The 18,163-nt window shown below is 37.2% G+C and overlaps 1 protein-coding gene across 4 annotated transcripts in view; it reads left to right on the top strand.

Annotated features, from left to right (window-relative positions):
- Positions 1-18,163, top strand: part of LOC114250135 (visual system homeobox 2) — a 133,905-nt gene that overhangs the window by 99,196 nt on the left and 16,546 nt on the right. For all 4 annotated transcript variants that reach the window (XM_089734696.1, XM_089734698.1, XM_089734699.1 and 1 more), the window contains one exon: positions 17,287-17,461. In XM_089734696.1, coding sequence (XP_089590822.1) covers positions 17,287-17,461 — 175 coding nt within the window. The remainder of the gene's footprint in view (positions 1-17,286; positions 17,462-18,163) is intronic.

The following is an 18,163-nucleotide window of genomic DNA, read 5'->3' on the forward strand; positions in this document are numbered from 1 at the left end:
TTAGGTACCCCAAGCACCGGTCATCGTTCTCGTCGAACCCGTCGCTTGCAACGAAGGGCTCAGCGAGTAAATTAACCCACAGACACAGCTCACACAGCCCACTGAGTTTCTCGCCGGATCTTCTCAGTGGGTCGCGTTTCCGATCCGGTGGTAGATTCTGCGAAGCACGGCTCTTGCTAGGGTTCGTGTTAGCAACATAGTCAGGTTTAAGCCCCGTGAGCTCACCTACTAACCCGGCGACGTTGATATGGTCACTCTAGACCATCAGCTTAGGAAGGGAAAAAAGCGCAAGGTTGGTCGATCATGTTTTGTACGAAGTTTCATAAAATCTTGGTAACTTCTTTCTTGGAAGTATATAGCTATATCTCAGTGAAAAACAAACTCGAAATTCATTGATACTACGTTATTATGTCGGGCTGGCATTTTTATCCCTCGACAAGAAATTCTAAAAGTTTTTTAAACCAATTAAATCCAACATAGTAATCAAGAGTTTTATAACAGTGTCTTGCCAACGCCATCCACACACAGCCACGCACACATAAATCGTGTATAATATGGAAAAGCACAATTAAAATACCTCAAACAAAACATCCAAGATCCAATCGTACGTCAAAAAGCCACTTGAAAGCCACAAAGCGTCTTATTACCAACATATTATTTTAATATTGTTGCAATAAAGGAACAATGGCCGATCGGAATATTTGTGTTAGACACTAATGACCGTGTAGGCACCATACAAGAAAAACAAACTTAGATTTACAGCACAAATAAATATATACGAGACGAAAGTGTATTACGCTTTGGGTTCCGTCGAACGCAAATAAAACCTTGTCGAAGGCTACAAAGAAATGACTCGGGTTGCATCTCGAGCTGTCAAGTATAGTTTTGTAAGGAAATAAACGTGTGATTATTATTAGTGGAGTCTTTGGTTGGTAGTTCTTAGAAGTGATGTGTGGCCGTTGATTTTATTAGGCTTTGATTGACCGATCCTAGACTCCTTCAAGCTGTTGACTTTGGATCTTCAAATCGAAATTGTATGATTAATTTATACCGATGTGGTATTTTTTAAGACGCTCTAGATTAGTTTGATTTTTTAAAAATTAGATTACCTCTTCAGAAGAAGACTTTGATGCGGTATGTGAATGACGATATGAGAGAGATAGGAGTGAGTGTTGAGATGACGGCTGATAGAAGAGAATGGAATAGAAAAAATCGCTGTGCCGACCCCAGCAGTGGGATAAGGTGGAGACAAAGAAGAAGATTACCTCTTCGTATTTGTGTATTTATTTGATCATCAAAATACAGAACGAAATTATGTAGCAGATAACTTGTCGTGGTAAGCATTATTTTTAATGTATACATTTTCTTCTTCAACCTAAATCCATCCAATGCCGAATTAGATCCATAGCAAAAAAAAAATCTACCTATCCTAGTAGCCTCGAGGTGTTATTCTAGATTCACTGAGCTAGTAGGTGAGCTCACGGGGCTCAAACCGGGAGTGTTGCTAACACTGGCCCCAGCAAAAGCAAGGCTTCTCAGAATTTACCACCAGATCGGAAACGCGACCCACTGAGAAGATCCAGCAAGAAACTCAGTGGGCTGTGTCTGTGGGTTAATTTACTCGTCGAGCCTTTCGTCGCAAGCGACGGTTTCTGAGAGGATGGTGACCGGTGCTTGAAGTACCTAAAAGCAACGTTAGCTGATCCGTAATGACGTGCTTAGGGCGACGTCGCCTGTTTTCCATTCGGTCCACAGGATCGAGTATGACTAGATTTCTATGTATCTATTGTCCCATCGAGTTCTTATGGGTCCGACCTAACTAACCATCTGTCGATCTCATTTATTACCTGAATAAGTTTCTAGATTTGTAATTAATTCTTATATAATATTATAATATCTTGCACTGCACTAAAATTCGCATGTCAAATAATGACAAAGCATACACGCTGCTTTTAAATTATGCAATAACTCATTTTCACTATGCTTGGCGAATAAATGATTTATTTCTTTCTTTCTTTCATTAAACTTTTACAAAATATGTTAACAAAACATATTTTCAAATGTTAACCTCAAATTAGACAGTCACAGGAAATACATTTCGATATTCTCGTTAATAGGAAATAGACACTTATGTTTTGTGAAGTCGCGTTCCACAAAATGGCGGTAAAATAACAAATTCAGTAACGTCATGTTCAATGTCCAAATCAACACGCACAATAATGAATTAGACGGAAATGGTAACTTCATAAATTTTGTGTTGTAAACATAAATTGAGTTTTTATTCACCACACAGTCTTTTAATTTGTTAGAAGTGCTGTAAAATCAATTTTATGAAGATAATGTGACCTAAATTAAGAAATTTCGAGACGGTAGTCACTCCCATAAGAATATTTTCCAAGCTTTCCACTATTTTAAACAACAATAATTCTAAATAAAGGATATTTAAAGGACATAACAAATAGACAAAATTATGAATTAAAGTTTTAATGTTATATCCGGACCTAATGTTACTTACTTAAAATGCAGAGCCTAAACAAAAACCTCTTTCTTTTTGACCTGAACACCTCAACAAATTATGTTAATTTGCCCACAAAATACGTGTAGAAACAAACCAGCAGGTTCAATTTGTGAGTCCCTAACGATAACCAAACATGGCTGCTGTATAATTTGACAAACAATACAACAATCTAAGCGCCGAACAAACATTCACGCTACGGAATGTCGACTGCAAACTGGAATTGTCACGGGCGACACTTGTTTCAACATAATCAGGCAGATCATTGTAATAAACTCCGTTGGCTTATGTTGGCCAATGTTTGTTGTGTGCTGCCGTTGTTAGTTTGGCCAATATTTTGAATTATTACGTGTTCTATAAGTGAAATCATTTAAATATTTTGACACCGTTTTTCGAATGTCTAATTGTTAAATTTTTTTGCTGTAAATATCCAAACAAGTCCGCTGTTACTAGGTCATTTGCTAGAGTGAAAAACAAACTTTAACAATGATGGTAGTATCAGCAGTATATTTTCAAAGTTTCATCTCAATCAGATAATTCATTAATATTTCATAAAGCTATTATTAAGGTTATTCGATTAGGTTAGTATTCCGCTGTACTTCGATGGTGCCAGTCGAGTTTCGAATCACTATTATATTCGTGCCTCAAATGCAGGTCTCAGATTCCAGTCTACACTACGCAGTATTCTTTTAGTTTAGTTTAAAAACACGCAAAGAGATGCGTTCAATTCAGTCAGCATATTGTTACTTTAGGTGTTGTTATTATTTAAATGAACAAATGCTACTTATAAGTCGCTTTATTGTAGGGGCGTGTCTATAGATTTATGGTAAATAAAAGTATCGAATTAAGAAAATCATCGTTATATGGAATATTCTAAAAGTGGTTAAACAATAATAAAATACTTACACAATATTAAGAAAATCACATTTAAAGCCTTTATTTTCCACAAATTATTTTACACAGTATTCTTGAATTAAATAAAACTAAACTCGTCTTTTTTCTCAATGACAGAAAGTTCAGTCAATCTATATAAGAACAATAAAAAACTAAAGAGGTTTTATATAAAAATTACACGAAAAAGGTTTTTCTTTACATAATATGTTAAAGTAGAATGATATTGTATACTTACAACTTTATAATTGAAGTGGTTTAACTAAGAATTTTAAGAAAATGAGTTTTATACTTCGAACAACTTCTCTAAGTTTATAAACATAGCTTAATATACACTAGTTAGAAATTTGAACTTGTCATGAAAAGTTCATATCTTTCATTTTCTAGAATGATTCATTCACCTACGGTGCATCCCTATGATTCATAAAGACGATAGATCTACGAAATGTCAAATTGTCATGTCGCTGTTTAGTCTGTGGCCTCAATTTTTAGAAAACTTAAATATTGTCTTTAAATGGTTAATTTAAAACATTAATATGTACTTTAGGTGTTTTTAAGTGATTTAAGACATATTAACATGATCAAATCCGCTAGGCTTGGATAAAGTGTAGGTACTCACCATAATAACAATAACAAAAAAAATCTCAATTCTCGATTTTTATAGCGAATAGGTAATTCGAGAGGGATTTTTTCCGAATTCGAGATTAGGAGATATTATACAAATTAATCTTTTATGAAATTCGCTATCGATACTCTCCTTGAGAATTTAAGGATGTCTTAATATTATTGAAAGAGAATTATGGATTACGAAATAGAAGTTAATGTTGATGTACAATATAATTATATAGTAGGTATGTTCGTATCTATCTATATTTCCTTTATAGTATATTCGTATCTATCTATCTATCTATCTATATTTTCTTCGTATATATCTAGTATGTTCTATTCAATCAATTATTCTATTCAATATACCATATTCTTAATATTTATTATTATTATAATTGTTCTTTTTCTCTGATAAATGTGTATTTTTTTTTTCTTTTTTTTCTTGTTATTGCCCATGTAGGCAGAAGAGCATACGGCCCACCTGATGGTGAGTGGTTACCGTCGCCCATGGACTTCAGCAATGCCAGGGGCAGAGCCAAGCCGCTGCCTACCGCAAATGTCATTCAATGTCCATTCATCACCCGCTAGACTAATATGAAAGTTTCATAGAAATTTAGAACAGAGCTATATACAGATGCCAAGCCAAACAAAGATCATACACAGTATTAAGAGGAAGTGACAACCTGTATTTTTAATGACTGTATACATTTTTATTATATTTACATCATACTACATACAGGTTGTTGTCAAACGAATTAATTTTTGACTGATTTCTATATTTAAAAAGCGGTATTACTGTATGATATCGTTCGTCGAAACTAAAAATCATGATACAAATTTTATTATGCCTTTATCTACTACTTCTGCGGTAAGCAGCGGCTTGGCTCTGCCCCTGGCATTGCTGAAGTCCATGGGCAACGGTAACCACTCACCATCAGGTGGGCCGTATGCTCGTGTGCCTACAAAGGCAATAAAAAAAATTAAAATAATCTATCTAATTCAATACGTTGCCCACATCATCAGAATTCGTTTAAAAACGACCTCTATTTACCCGCATTCAATGAACCACATCTAATTCATTCATGGCATATTTAACACGAAAAACCCATAGAAATAACATAATTAATTCACACTGGAAACGCGAACCGCCGACCGACCATGAAAAGGGCCTATTTAAATTGTAACGTTTATATAAAAAATAGTGCGAGTCATCGCGCTAACAACCGTCGGGATAATAACATGAAAATATAATATTAACGAGAAAATGAGGCGACTTCCGACAGCGGCGCGGTAAAATAAACATGCCGGGCCGTGTCGCTGGCAAATTATATGCTCCGTTTTTGTTACGTATGGCGCGAGGCATCGACGCTAAGCGATAAAATAAACCGCACAAACAAAATATACGTCTCAATAGTTCTAATAACACAACTAGCAACGATACACCTGATGTCGCTATCGTTTAATAAGTTTGTGTGGTGTGTTCAAATTAGGAGCCCGCTTGGATCTCGTGGCTTGCGGACGACAGCTGCGCTAACTAGGCAACTAGCGACGGTGAATAAGCGATTTCGGGCAATCACCACAATTGCCGGACACGGGCCGTCAATTTGTACGATCGCTCCGTGATTGCCGATGCCGTGGCTTCAAGTGGACCAGTGTTGCGTTTTATCTCTCATTCCGTTTGCCTATTAATTGTGTGCATAGATGATGTCGTCATATGTCAGTCCGTCTTTCGTCAGCCTTGAGAGGCTATTTCAGTTTCTCCTTGACGTGTAGGTGAGCTCACGGGGCCCTAATCGAGAGTGTTGCTAATACTGGCCCTAGCAAGAGCCGTGCTTCGCAGAATCTACCACCGGATCGGAAACGCGACCCACTGAGAAGATCCGGCGAGAAACTCAGTGGGCATTTCGTCAACTAGGTAATGAAGTAGTTTTTTATATGCTTTATCGTTGTTTGGTCGTAGAACAAGAAGCTCTTAACGACTCCTAGCTATTTATATTTCGGCGCAACTATATTATACTTGTTTTAGTGCTGTTATAGAGTTAAGACTGGCACCTCCATTGCTTAGTGTTTGGGCGTTTTGATATGTCCTTCTTCAAACTTGAAAACTCCTTAGCGGTAGATAGCGATTTGGCTGTGCCACTAATATTGGTTAGTTCAATAGCGACGGTAATCATTAGATGGGCTGTGTGCTTTATTTGTCGATACAACATGGTGTTCTTCTGTGAATGGTCACTTTGCGATATGTAGTACATATAACTTTAAATTAAATTTATTTATTCAAGCCGAACCATAGATTGATTCCAGATAACTTTTTTTGTTAATCTGGCCGTGGAATGAATTCCCCTCTACAGTATTTATTGGAGATGATATGTCGTTCTTCAAACATTAATTGTTCGAGGTCTTTTGTGCTCCGTGTATCCCGCGATTCGGCTATTTCATTGCGATGATTTCTATCTCATATCTCATGTCAAAGCGTTGACGTTGTGACTATTGCCTCCAGTTCCCACTGAACATTACCTTTCCTGCTCATAACACATAAAAACAACCATAGTACACACAATTAGCAGAACAGTTATGTTTCGACAGCATGATGATGTTTTATCGATAAAATTTATAGAAAAAAACACCGGCAACGCATTCGACCAGTCAGATTATGGCTCGCCCGATCGCAACCTAATCAAAAACAAGATGTAATCCACAAAATTCAATCAAAAAATGGCCACTCGACATTTCTCAATAATCTTCCTTTTAAAAGGCACTTGAAACTCAAAGTCGATCCGATTACAGTCGCAGAAGCTCCCTTCTACATGTTTCTAATATGTTTTTTAATTAATCGCTCGCTTATACGTCGCAGTACAGATTATTATGAACGAGAATTCGCTTTGAAATAGTTTTGTAACGTCGAATTAATCGATTTAATAACTTTATTGAAACGGATTATATGTATTGGGAATGCGGAAATCATTTTGCGGATCCCGATTTCAATTAGGAATTTATGATTAATTAGTTTTATACTAAATGCTAGTTTTGTTTTAAATTCCTTAAATTATATGCTGGTAATTTGACGTATCATTTGGAACTACGCGAAATACGAACTACTAACAAAGTTAGCATTGAATCTTCTGGTAATTTCATGGTTTTCGTTCTAAGTTATATGCAGTCTTTCTATCAGCTTTGGGGCGCCTTAACTTTTATTGGTGGGAGGGCGTATGTACCATGAAAAAATGAGGCGTGTTTGAGTCCTGCTTGGTTAGAGATAGCTCTACCATCATGCTCATAATTATCACAAAACAGACATGCATATGCTGTTTATGGACCAGAGAGTGAAATATTTTTTGTACTGCATAAATTTGTGTACGAGCTGACGGCTCACCTGGTATTAAGTGGTTACCGAAGCTTGAAGACAGCAACGACATAAATTCCGCCTGAATGTTGGTACCTGTGGTAGGACCTCTTGTGAGTCCGCACGGGTAGGTACCATTTCCTATTTCCTACCCTGTCTATTTCTGCCGTGAAGCAGTAACTCGTTTCGGTTTGAAGGGTGGGGCAGCCGTTGTAACTATACTTGAGGCCTTAGAACTTTATATCTCAAGGTGGGTGGTGCATTTACGTTGTAGATGTCTATGGACTCCAGTAGCCACTTAACACCAGGTGGGCTGTGAGCTCGTCCACCCATTAAAGCAATAAAAAAATCGAAATCATATTCATAGAAATCGAATAATTGTTCATTTGTTTTTGTCCGAGAAACTGCGGTTCATAAATATAAACTACTAAAAATCTATAATTTTATGTCAAATCTCCTCTATTTGTTTCGCAGTCCCTCGCCGGATCTTCTCAGTGGGTTGCGATTTCGATCCGGTGGTAGATTCTACGAAGCACTTATCTTGCTAGGGCTAGTGTTAGCAAATTCACTCAGGTTGAGCCCGTGAGCTCACCTACCCGTCCGGGCGTGGCTGGAATAGTCTCTTAGGCAGTGATATAATATTAAAAAAAACCTTGAGACATCAGGTCTAAAATATCTTTACCCGGAAAAACCATTGTGTTGCATTCGTTCTGAATTAAAAATGTAAAGAAATTTTTCAATCAATTTTTAACATCAAAATGATGAATTTTACCTTTAAATGTCTTTAATTTTTTTTGTTTTTGTAAAAAAAAAAACCTGTGTTCATCTCTGTTTGTTATTCATAGGAGAAAAAAAATCGACAAATTTAAATAACAAGACCGTGTTAATAAGACTATTCAAATGTTTTACTTTTTGAATACGAGTATAATTTTTTCAATCTCTATTTAGTTGATAACTTAGGTGATTGAAGCGTGAGGTGATTGAATACTGGGTGATTGAAATGAAAAATGAAACTGGAGCATTCATTTTTGTACAAACTTCAACGACTAAAACTTGCAAACGAAATCTTTAAATACGATCGTAACATAAACAAACCACAATGGCGTTTCTTATTTACGTGTACTGCATAATTTCCATTTCTTCGAGCCGAGTTGCCGATGCGAGAGCGGGGCGTGTCGACCAATCACACACAGGCATCCAGTGATTGCGAGCCGGCTCCCAATTTACGAGCAATTTACTGAACAATGACGTCACTCGCCGTGTCGCAGCTTCGCCTTAACAAGTTATTATTCAATTTCGGGGTGCGTCCGACACATTTTGATTAGGCAATGGCTTAATACGCGGTTAGGTTCGATCGTTACAAGTTTTGTTTGGATAATCACCTTCTTAAAGTAATTTTGGTTTTTTTTTTATTTAGATTAATTTGAGTGGTTGTTGCTTGAGGGGGATCTGAGTGTGCAAGGGTCGTTTCGATAGTACAACGCTATCTAGGGGACGATAGTCATTAATACTGGTTTACGTCTGCTTTGTAAAACACTTGTAATCGTACGATAATGCGGTACGATGATTTGTAGTAATCGAAGAACGAAACAATAATCTGTTGCAGAGATTTCTTTGTATATCCTAACATAATATGATGATAATATATTTTAGTACGTATTGCAAGGATTTGTTTTGTTTTTTAATGCAATTAGATAGGAATTGCGCGGAAGACGTGGTGATCAATGGTACCTATACCCATTAACAGAGTCATGAAGCTGATGTTGAAAATGTATTGTTGTAGCATTTAATCTAATCTGTCTTTGGAAGTGGAATGCATGATGTTTCGCGGCAAAGGAAGCCAGAGAATTTGTTTTTGCGAAGATATGAAGAAGACAAATTACGAAAAACCGTTTTTTTTGCCCTTGTAGGCAGACGAGCATACGGCTCCCCAGATGGTGAGTGGTTACTTTGGCTCATGGACGTCAGTAATGCCAGAGGCAGAGTCAAACTGCCGCCTACTTTTTTAGGCGTTTTTTGGTTTTAGCAGAACAAAAAAAATAGAAGACGTATGTATATATGTACATTTTAAGCTCGTTCACACAAAATCATGAACAAAATAAAGGATACGCGTTAACCGTAGAAAAAAAAAACTAACTCTTAAATGAATGGCACGAATAACCAAATAATAAAATACAATCACATTCCAAAAAAAAAAAAACATTTATTGACTCACAAAAATTTAATTTCCAAAAACATTAATGGAACACAACAATAAGATGATCCACTAATTCCCTTAGGGCATTAACCTAAGGGCACGTTACGCGATGATCACTAGCTGGTGTGAACATGGCTTTACCCAACCCCTTCGCATCAATAGCGATGTGTCACACGCGCCCTCCCCGGGGGATTCACGTAAATTGTTTAGTTTATCTTTTTAATATTAATCAGATGTTTTATTCGAGGATACCTTAGGTAGTCTTGAATTCACATATTTTAGGTCATACTTGTAAATAATAGAATGTTCCTTTTTTATGTTAAAGAATCCGAAAGAAAAATAAAGTTTGGTGTGTAATAAAGTAGAATTTATCTCTCTCTCTCTCTCTCTCTCTCTCTCTCTCTGTTTCTTTTTTTTTCTCTATTATATGTGACAAAAAAATAAGCCAAAGACATTAAGTTAAAGTTTCAATTTGTTGTTTATCATTATCGTCGGTACAATTCCAAAAACTAGTCGTCGCTTAAGGATAAAAACTCTAGTATAGTTGTAAGTCTTGTATAATTGTAAGTCCCGCTAAGATAGACGCCGCAGTAAACTCATTCACTCAACAACACAAAAAGGAAGCGACAGTAAATATAGAAATCTATTAGTTGTGAAACTGTGATGGTTGTTAACACAAGAAGTGCATGGTCGTTTTGAGGCACGGATTTCTCAAATCCAATAAGCTTTGCCTTAGACGCCTTCAGCTCTAACACTAGGAGCAGGCTTAGGGACCTCGATACTCGTCGAACTCGGCAAAGAGTTCGACGTGCAACCTAACCCATGCATCAGCTCGCTGAGTTTCACGCCGGATCTTCTCAGCGGGTCGCGATTTCGATCCGGTAGTAGATTAATTCGTGAAGCAGCTGCTCTTGAGTTGTTAGGTCTCCTTCGGAGGCGTTCGAGCAGCTGTTAGCAAATCCCACTCCTCTTGGCCTTCAATCCTAAAAAAAGGTCGTCTTGAGTTACTTGAAGTTTTTTTTTATTGCTTGGATGGGTGGACGAGCTCACAGCCCACCTGGTGTTAAGTGGTTACTGGAGCCCATAGACATCTACAACGTAAATGCGCCACCCACCTCGAGATATAAGTTCTAAGGTCTCAGTATAGTTACAACGGCTGCCCCACCCTTCGAACCGAAACGCAAACGAGGTACAAGTATCAACGGTCATTAAGAAATAGCGCTTTAGAAAAACATGCCGAAATCACCTTATAGTCTGGCCTAAGCACCGAAGATACGTTCAGACCAGCCTCACACAACAAGATATGTAGACACGAAATGCTTTCTTCGTATTTGGTATCGGTATACAAAATAACTGTAACACTTAAAGTTTTTAAAGCTCAACTTAATAGACTGACGGGCATGCGGCCTGATGAATAATGCTCATCGGTATTCCTACACTTCTGGAATTGTATACGCACTTGGGAGCGAGGTTATTAAGTATACAGCCAAACCAAATATGTAAAATGGAAATATCTTACGCAAAGTTATCTAGAAAAGAAAAACACGTAATTTATATCACACCGGTAAAACGAAAGTGGCTTAACTAAAAATTTTAAGAAAATTTGTTTTATACTTCGAACGGTTTCTCTCAGTTTATAAAATTACAATACAGTACAGTACAGTATCTTTTAGCCTAGAAAAGGACAAATCTATATATATATATATATATATATATATATATATATATAAAAATGACTTACTGTTCGTTAGTCTCGCTAAAACTCAAGAACGGCTGGACCGATTTGGCTAATTTTGGTCTTCAATTATTTGTGGAAGTCCAGAGAAGATTTAAAAGGTAGATAAATATGAAAATGCTCAGAATTAAATAAAAATAACAATTTTGTTTTTCGTTTAATGTGGCCCCCGTCGGACGGATTCCTTTTGTTTGCTTTAAGTTTATTTTATACCAAAGTTCAGGTCTTTTATTTATCGATTGAGGCACTACGAAATCTGCCGGGTCAGCTAGTATACAATAAAATACTCTTTGCGTCTCTTTTTAAATCAAGTACACTTTAAAGCTTAAAGTATTAAAATCGAAAAATAAACAAAAAATATTATACAATTATTTTATTTTATTTATTGGGTACCAGCATGTTATACATCAACACAGAACATTACAGGTATCATATACATTGATTTCACACTTAATGCTAACACAATTATAGGTACCGACTGCATGCATCGAAAAAAAAGCGGTTCATTACAAAAAAAAACAAAAAAACTATATATAACATTACAGGAAGACCTTAGATAATTACACATTCACTACCAAATACGCTATTAATTAATTGAAATAACTCATTGAGCAAGGCTGTACCAAATACGCTATTACTTAATTGAAATAACTCATTGAGCAAGGCTGTAGACTTCTCGTCTAAAACTGTCAACAGTGCCAGCAAAAAAGTCCAGAGAATACTTAAGCCTCTTCAATTGTAAATGCGCGATATATTTACAGCGGTTAAATATTTTAGAGAGTTCAGAACAGAAACACGAGAGCGTGCAGTAACAGTAGCTTTCAATTCGTTCCGTATCCACACATTCTCTGTCGCTCACGACCAATAAATTCTGACGGCGTTCCCTCGCACCATTAACGCGTGGAATGTGCCAAATTAACAATTACACCGGGGCCTTTGCGAGCGTATGTTAATTAGTAAATTCGGCCCCGCTGCCGTGTGTGTGTTTCGCTATTGGAGCGGTGTCAGGATTAACGAGCGCCGTCTCCGGAGCTGCTAGGTTTTAAGATGACTCTTGCTTCGCGAGAGGAAAACAGTAGGAGATCTTTAGGCGAACACTAAAAAGTTAGGAATCGCTGGGTTTATTTTCATTGCTTAGATGGATAAACGAGCTCACAGCCCACCTGGTGCTAAGTGGTTACTGGAGCCCATAGACCTCTACAAGGTAAATGCGCCACCCACCTTGAGATATAAGTTCTAAGGTCTCAGTATAGTTACAACGGCTGCCCCACCCTTCAAACCGAAACGCGTTACTGCTTCACGGCAGAAATAGGCGGGGTGGTGGTACTTACCCGGGCGGACTCACCAGAGGTCCTACCACCAGTAATTACGCAAATTATAATTTTGCGGGGTTGATTTTTATTACACGATGTTATTCCAAAATTTTTCCAAATATTAGACCCTACCTACCTACTACCTACTGCTTTTTACACCGAGAATTCTGTTACGCTAAAGGCGCCGGTAATTCCCTTACCCGCAAACAATTACGTGCGAGCCTCGGTAATCCGGGACGATTGTCGCGCGGTAATCGCCCGGCTCGGCAATTACTCTGTCACCCGGGCCGGACAACCAATCAATAATCGAGGGTAAGCCGGATTCTGGGAGCCGCTTTATTCGTTGCATTTCAGCTGCAATCTATTAGACAGCGCTTTTTTGTTACATAACTCTAATTTTTTTTCCTTTTTTTATGTTGTTTTAAGTATATAGGTCTTGAAATTCAATTTTATAAATTTCAAATTCAATTTTGTAAATATTAAATTAAATTTTTTTAAGGTTAGAATTTTTTAGTTATTATTTTAAAATTAATAAGCCTATAAATAAAAAAGAAGAAAACGCAAAAAATACATGTCAATTAAATGTCTTCAAGTCGTGTATTTTTTGCGTTTTGATATACAAGTTGGTATGTAGGTATCTATATATTAATACGTGAAGCAAAAACTTTGTATCCCTTTTTACGAAAATTGCGCGGACGGAGGAGTATGAAATTTTCCACACTTATAGAGAATATAGAGAAGAAGTGCACAATGCTAATATATTTTTTAAATAATGCATAAAAGATACATTAAATCAATAAAGAAAACATTACACACACTACATACCATGTATTTGACGCACACACGCATGCATACTATTTATTGTCAAACTTTTGTTCTTGACCTCTGTGGTCAAATTGAGATTAAATATTGTTTATAGTGTAGTCTTGGCGAAATTTGTGATTATAGAAGTATAAAATACAATCATAATAGTGTACAAACTTACAATTCCAATTAATTATAGTCGAATTTCGACTACTGCGGGACCCCTAGTTATTATTATTATACAATATTAATCATACTTATATTATTATTTTATTATATATGCGAATTTGATGTTTTTAATGTTGAAATTGAAGCTAAAAACCTATATATACTTACATACGTATTAGTAACAACATGAACTGATTTCAAGAGAAGCTCAACCGATCCGCAAAATCTCAAGACACACGCATTACCTTATTAAACTGCTAGTGTTGTTGAAATATAATATCAAAAATATGTTTAAATTTTTTTTTATTTTTTTTAGGTGGTTTCTGCGATTCGTCGATATAATTAAAACTATTTTTACGTTTTCCAACGCAAATGCGCCACCCACCTTGAGATATAAGTTCTAAGATCTCAGTATAGTTACAACGGCTGCTCCACCCTTCAAACCGAAACGCATTACTGCTTCACGGCAGAAATAGGCAGGGCGGTGGTACCTACCCGCGCGGACTCACAAGAGGTCCTACCACTAGTAATTACGCAAATTATAATTTTGCGGGTTTCATTTTTATTACACGATGCTATTCCTTCACCGTGGAAGTCAATCGTGAACATTTGTTGAGTACGTATTTCATTACAAAAATTGGTACCCGCCTGAGATTCAAACATCGGTGCATCATTCAACACGAATGCACCGGACGTCTTATCTTTTAGGCCACGACGATTTTTTATTACAACTAATAAACTAATTAATTATCATGTGCAAATGTAATTTTAGGTATATTCCAAAACATAGTCACTTAGTTAACGAACAGAGCGATCAGACTCGATGTGGGGTAAAGCCTTCTGTAATATAATACAAGTAGAGTATTAATTTGCGAGGAGAGCTCACGGATAGAGTTTAATTAACAAATTTAATTAGAAATTAACTGTTTTGTAGAGCGAGAGACGCCTCTGTGCGGTCGGGCCGCTCTGTCTAGGGCTGGCGCTAGATTTTATTTTGCAATTAATTTTTTTTTTTCAAAACGAAAATTTTACTATTGCTAACAAAGGAATTGACTCGGGGTTCACGTGGCTAAATTGTTAGTGAATTCAATGCAGTATCTGCGTTGCTGCTGTCCATGAGCTTCACTACCTACGGCCCCCAGTCCTCTCAATAAAATAATCATTTTATTTATTTATAATTATATTTCGTGTTCCAACTTAAATAAATTTAGAATGTGTAAGAGTTCCTACCTCAAAAATATATTATAGAATTACTTAGAAGAATTACTCGTAATATTATAACATTCGTTTTGCAAACGCTTCGCAATAAATGACTAGAATACATTTAAAACATTAAATATTAAAATTTCAAATCTTCATACGAAATAATTTTCTATTGGATGATCTCACGCGTGATATTAATTACAATCAAACTTTCATTTTGCTGTTATCATAGTTCGAAAAACGAACTAACTAGCATTACAAGTACTAAATAAATTTCCACTTCTAATTTACATATAATGGACACATCAGAGTCGCAATGTATAGCGTTAGATCTACGATCACCAACTATCTTACAAACTGAAAAAAGAAGATCCAAATTGAGTTATGAGAGAGAGAGAGAGAGAGAGAATACACTTTATTGCAGTCCAAAACACAATTTACGTTCAAAAGCAGTCAAAAAGCAGATACATATATACAATAGGCGGTCTTATCGCTAAAAAGCGGTCTCTTCCAGACAACCGTTTAATTGATAGAAATTCTGGCAAATATAAAAGTGAGTTAAATTAAGAATAATTAACAAAGTCATCTTATACGTAATGTATAACTCGTCTTTTCGCATTAAGAGTGTACAATTTCCAAAAATATTCGAAATTGAGTTAATATGCGGAATCATTTGGTATCACCAGTCTTTTTCTAATAAATACTGTCAAATGAGCGTAGTTTAGTTTTAATTTTTTTTTATTTTTTTTTTTTACTTTAAAAGACCGATAATGTCACTGGTAAAAAATGAAAAATAAACGTTGGAAAGACGATTAATATTAAAAATATCGCATGTTAATTAAACCTTTAAAACGCTCTCGTGTAAAATTAGTAAGTTTTGAGATTATACCGTTTTTTAATACGATAAGACGAACTGAGTTCACTAGCCCTAAGCCCCGGTAGGTGAGCAAACAGCCGGAACTGGCGGAGAATTTGAAAATTTAATTTAGATCAGTTTTGTTCTCGCTAATTGGTTTGTTTTACTTATTTACAATTCGCTTCGCTTCGTACTTAAGTGTATTAAAGAGTGTTTTTGTAGCTACACTACCTTCTACTGTTGTATTCTTTTATTCCTGTATAACATTTACTTAAACATAGTAACTAGTTCGCAGTAAAAACATACGATTGTAATGAGATTCTTTTTTTATTTTTTATTGCCCAAGTAGGGAAGCGAGCATACGGCCCATCTGATGGTGAGTGGTTACCGTCGCTAAATGGACGTCAGCGACGCCAGGGACAGAGAAAAACCGTAATCGAAGTAGTCTTTAATGATTGTATTATATTGGAGAAATGAGTGCCTCCTTTGGGTTTTTATTATTATTGCTTAGATGGGTGGACGAAATCACAGCCCATCTAGTGTTAAGAGGTTACTAGAGCCCATAGACGTCTACAACGTAAATGCCGCTACCCACTTTTAGATATGAGTTCTAAGGTCTAAGTATAGTTACAAAAGAAGTCGTCGTGGCCTAAAGGATAAGACGTCCGGTGTATTCGTGTTGAAGCGATGCACCGGTGTTCGAATCCCGCAGGCGGGTACCAATTTTTCTAATGAAATTGTACTCAACAAATTTTCACGATTGACTTCCACGGTGAAGGAATAACATCGTGTAATAAAAATCAAACCCGCAAAATTATAATTTGCGTAATTACTGGTGGTAGGACCTCTTGTGAGTCCGCGCGGATAGGTACCACCGCCCTGCTTATTTCTGCCGTGAAGCAGTAATGCGTTTCGGTTTGAAGGGTGGGGTAGCCGTTGTAACTATACTGAGATTTTAGAACTTGTATCTCAAGGTGGGTGGCGCGTCTACGTTGTAGATGTCTATGGGCTCCAGTAACCACTTAACATCAGGCGGGCTGTGAGCTCGTCCACCCATCTACGCAATAAAAAAAAAAAAAAAAAAAAAAAAAAGCTGCCGCACCCTTCAAACCGAAACGTATTTCTGCTTTACGGCAGAAACAGGCGGGGTGGTGGTACCTCCCGTGCGGACTCACAAGAGGTCCTACCACCACAGACCTACGGGCGCCGCAGACCATGGAAAATTCAATTTTGAAGATCATCGTCACGAACTCAGTTATTTTAGCAACGAATACACATATTAGGAGTGTCCGTTACTTGAATTAAATTACGCTATTCAGGCATAAGGATTCCGAATTATAATTTTTTTTATCTACCTAAGCTGATAGTCTTGAGAGGCTATGTCAGCGTAACAGGGCGAGTAGGTGAGCACACGGGGCTTAAACCGGGAGTGTTGCTAGCTCTGGCCCTAGCAAGAGCAGTGCTTCGCAGAATCTATCACCGGGTCGGAAACGCGACCCACTGAGAATATCCGGCGAGAAACTCAGTGGGCCGAGTCTATGGGTTAATTTACTCGTCGAGCCCTTCGGCGCAAGCGCCGGGTTCGGCGAGGACGGTGAACGGGATTATTCGTATTTTCCTTGCTACGTATGTTGACCAAGAATTTTCATTCACAGGTGTGGTTCCAAAACCGTCGAGCGAAATGGCGCAAAACTGAGAAGTGCTGGGGTCGGTCCACCATAATGGCCGAATACGGACTGTACGGCGCGATGGTGCGACATTCCCTCCCGCTGCCGGAGACCATTCTCAACAGCGCCAAGGAAAACGATTCGGTCGCGCCGTGGCTGCTCGGTGAGCGAACACCCTTACTTAAACTACTCCGATTAAAAACACTTTTACGGTTCAGCATTAAATAGCGATCTTTTAAAAAGAATTTTAAAGTTATTGTAAAAGTATTTTTAATCATTTTTTTTTTTCGACAGCCGACTTTCTTGTTGAGATCATTATAGATTCTAACACCATATAATATTAAGTGAGCTGTGAGTTTGACTTCACGGTCATAAAAAAACGATCTGAACATTTATTTCTTCGGTAATGTTAATTTAAATTAGAATATATTTAGCGGCCATGTACACAAATATGTACAAGGCTTCTACCACCAATGTTTTCATGCAATAATCACACAATATTTGGTGATAGGACATACTTCGAGATCCCTAGACATGGAACAGTGCAATGTTAGAGTCTGCTGCTAAGGTATTAACTACTCAAAACCGGTTTGAAAGGACGGATTTTTTTTTTATTGCTTAGTTGGGTGTACGAGCTCACAGCCCATCTGGTGTTAAGTGGTTACTGGAGCCCATAGACATCTACAACGTAAATGCCGCTGCCCACCTTGAGATATAAGTTCTAAGGTATCAGTATAGTTACAACGGCTTCCCTTCAAACCGAAACACATTACTGCTTCACGGCAGAAATAGGCAGGGTGGTGGTACCTACTCGTGTGAACTCACAAGAGGCCCTACCACCAGTAATTACGCAAATTAAAATTTT

The sequence above is a fragment of the Bombyx mandarina genome, chromosome 18 (genome assembly GCF_030267445.1).
Source record: "Bombyx mandarina strain Sakado chromosome 18, ASM3026744v2".
Lineage (NCBI taxonomy): Eukaryota > Metazoa > Arthropoda > Insecta > Lepidoptera > Bombycidae > Bombyx > Bombyx mandarina.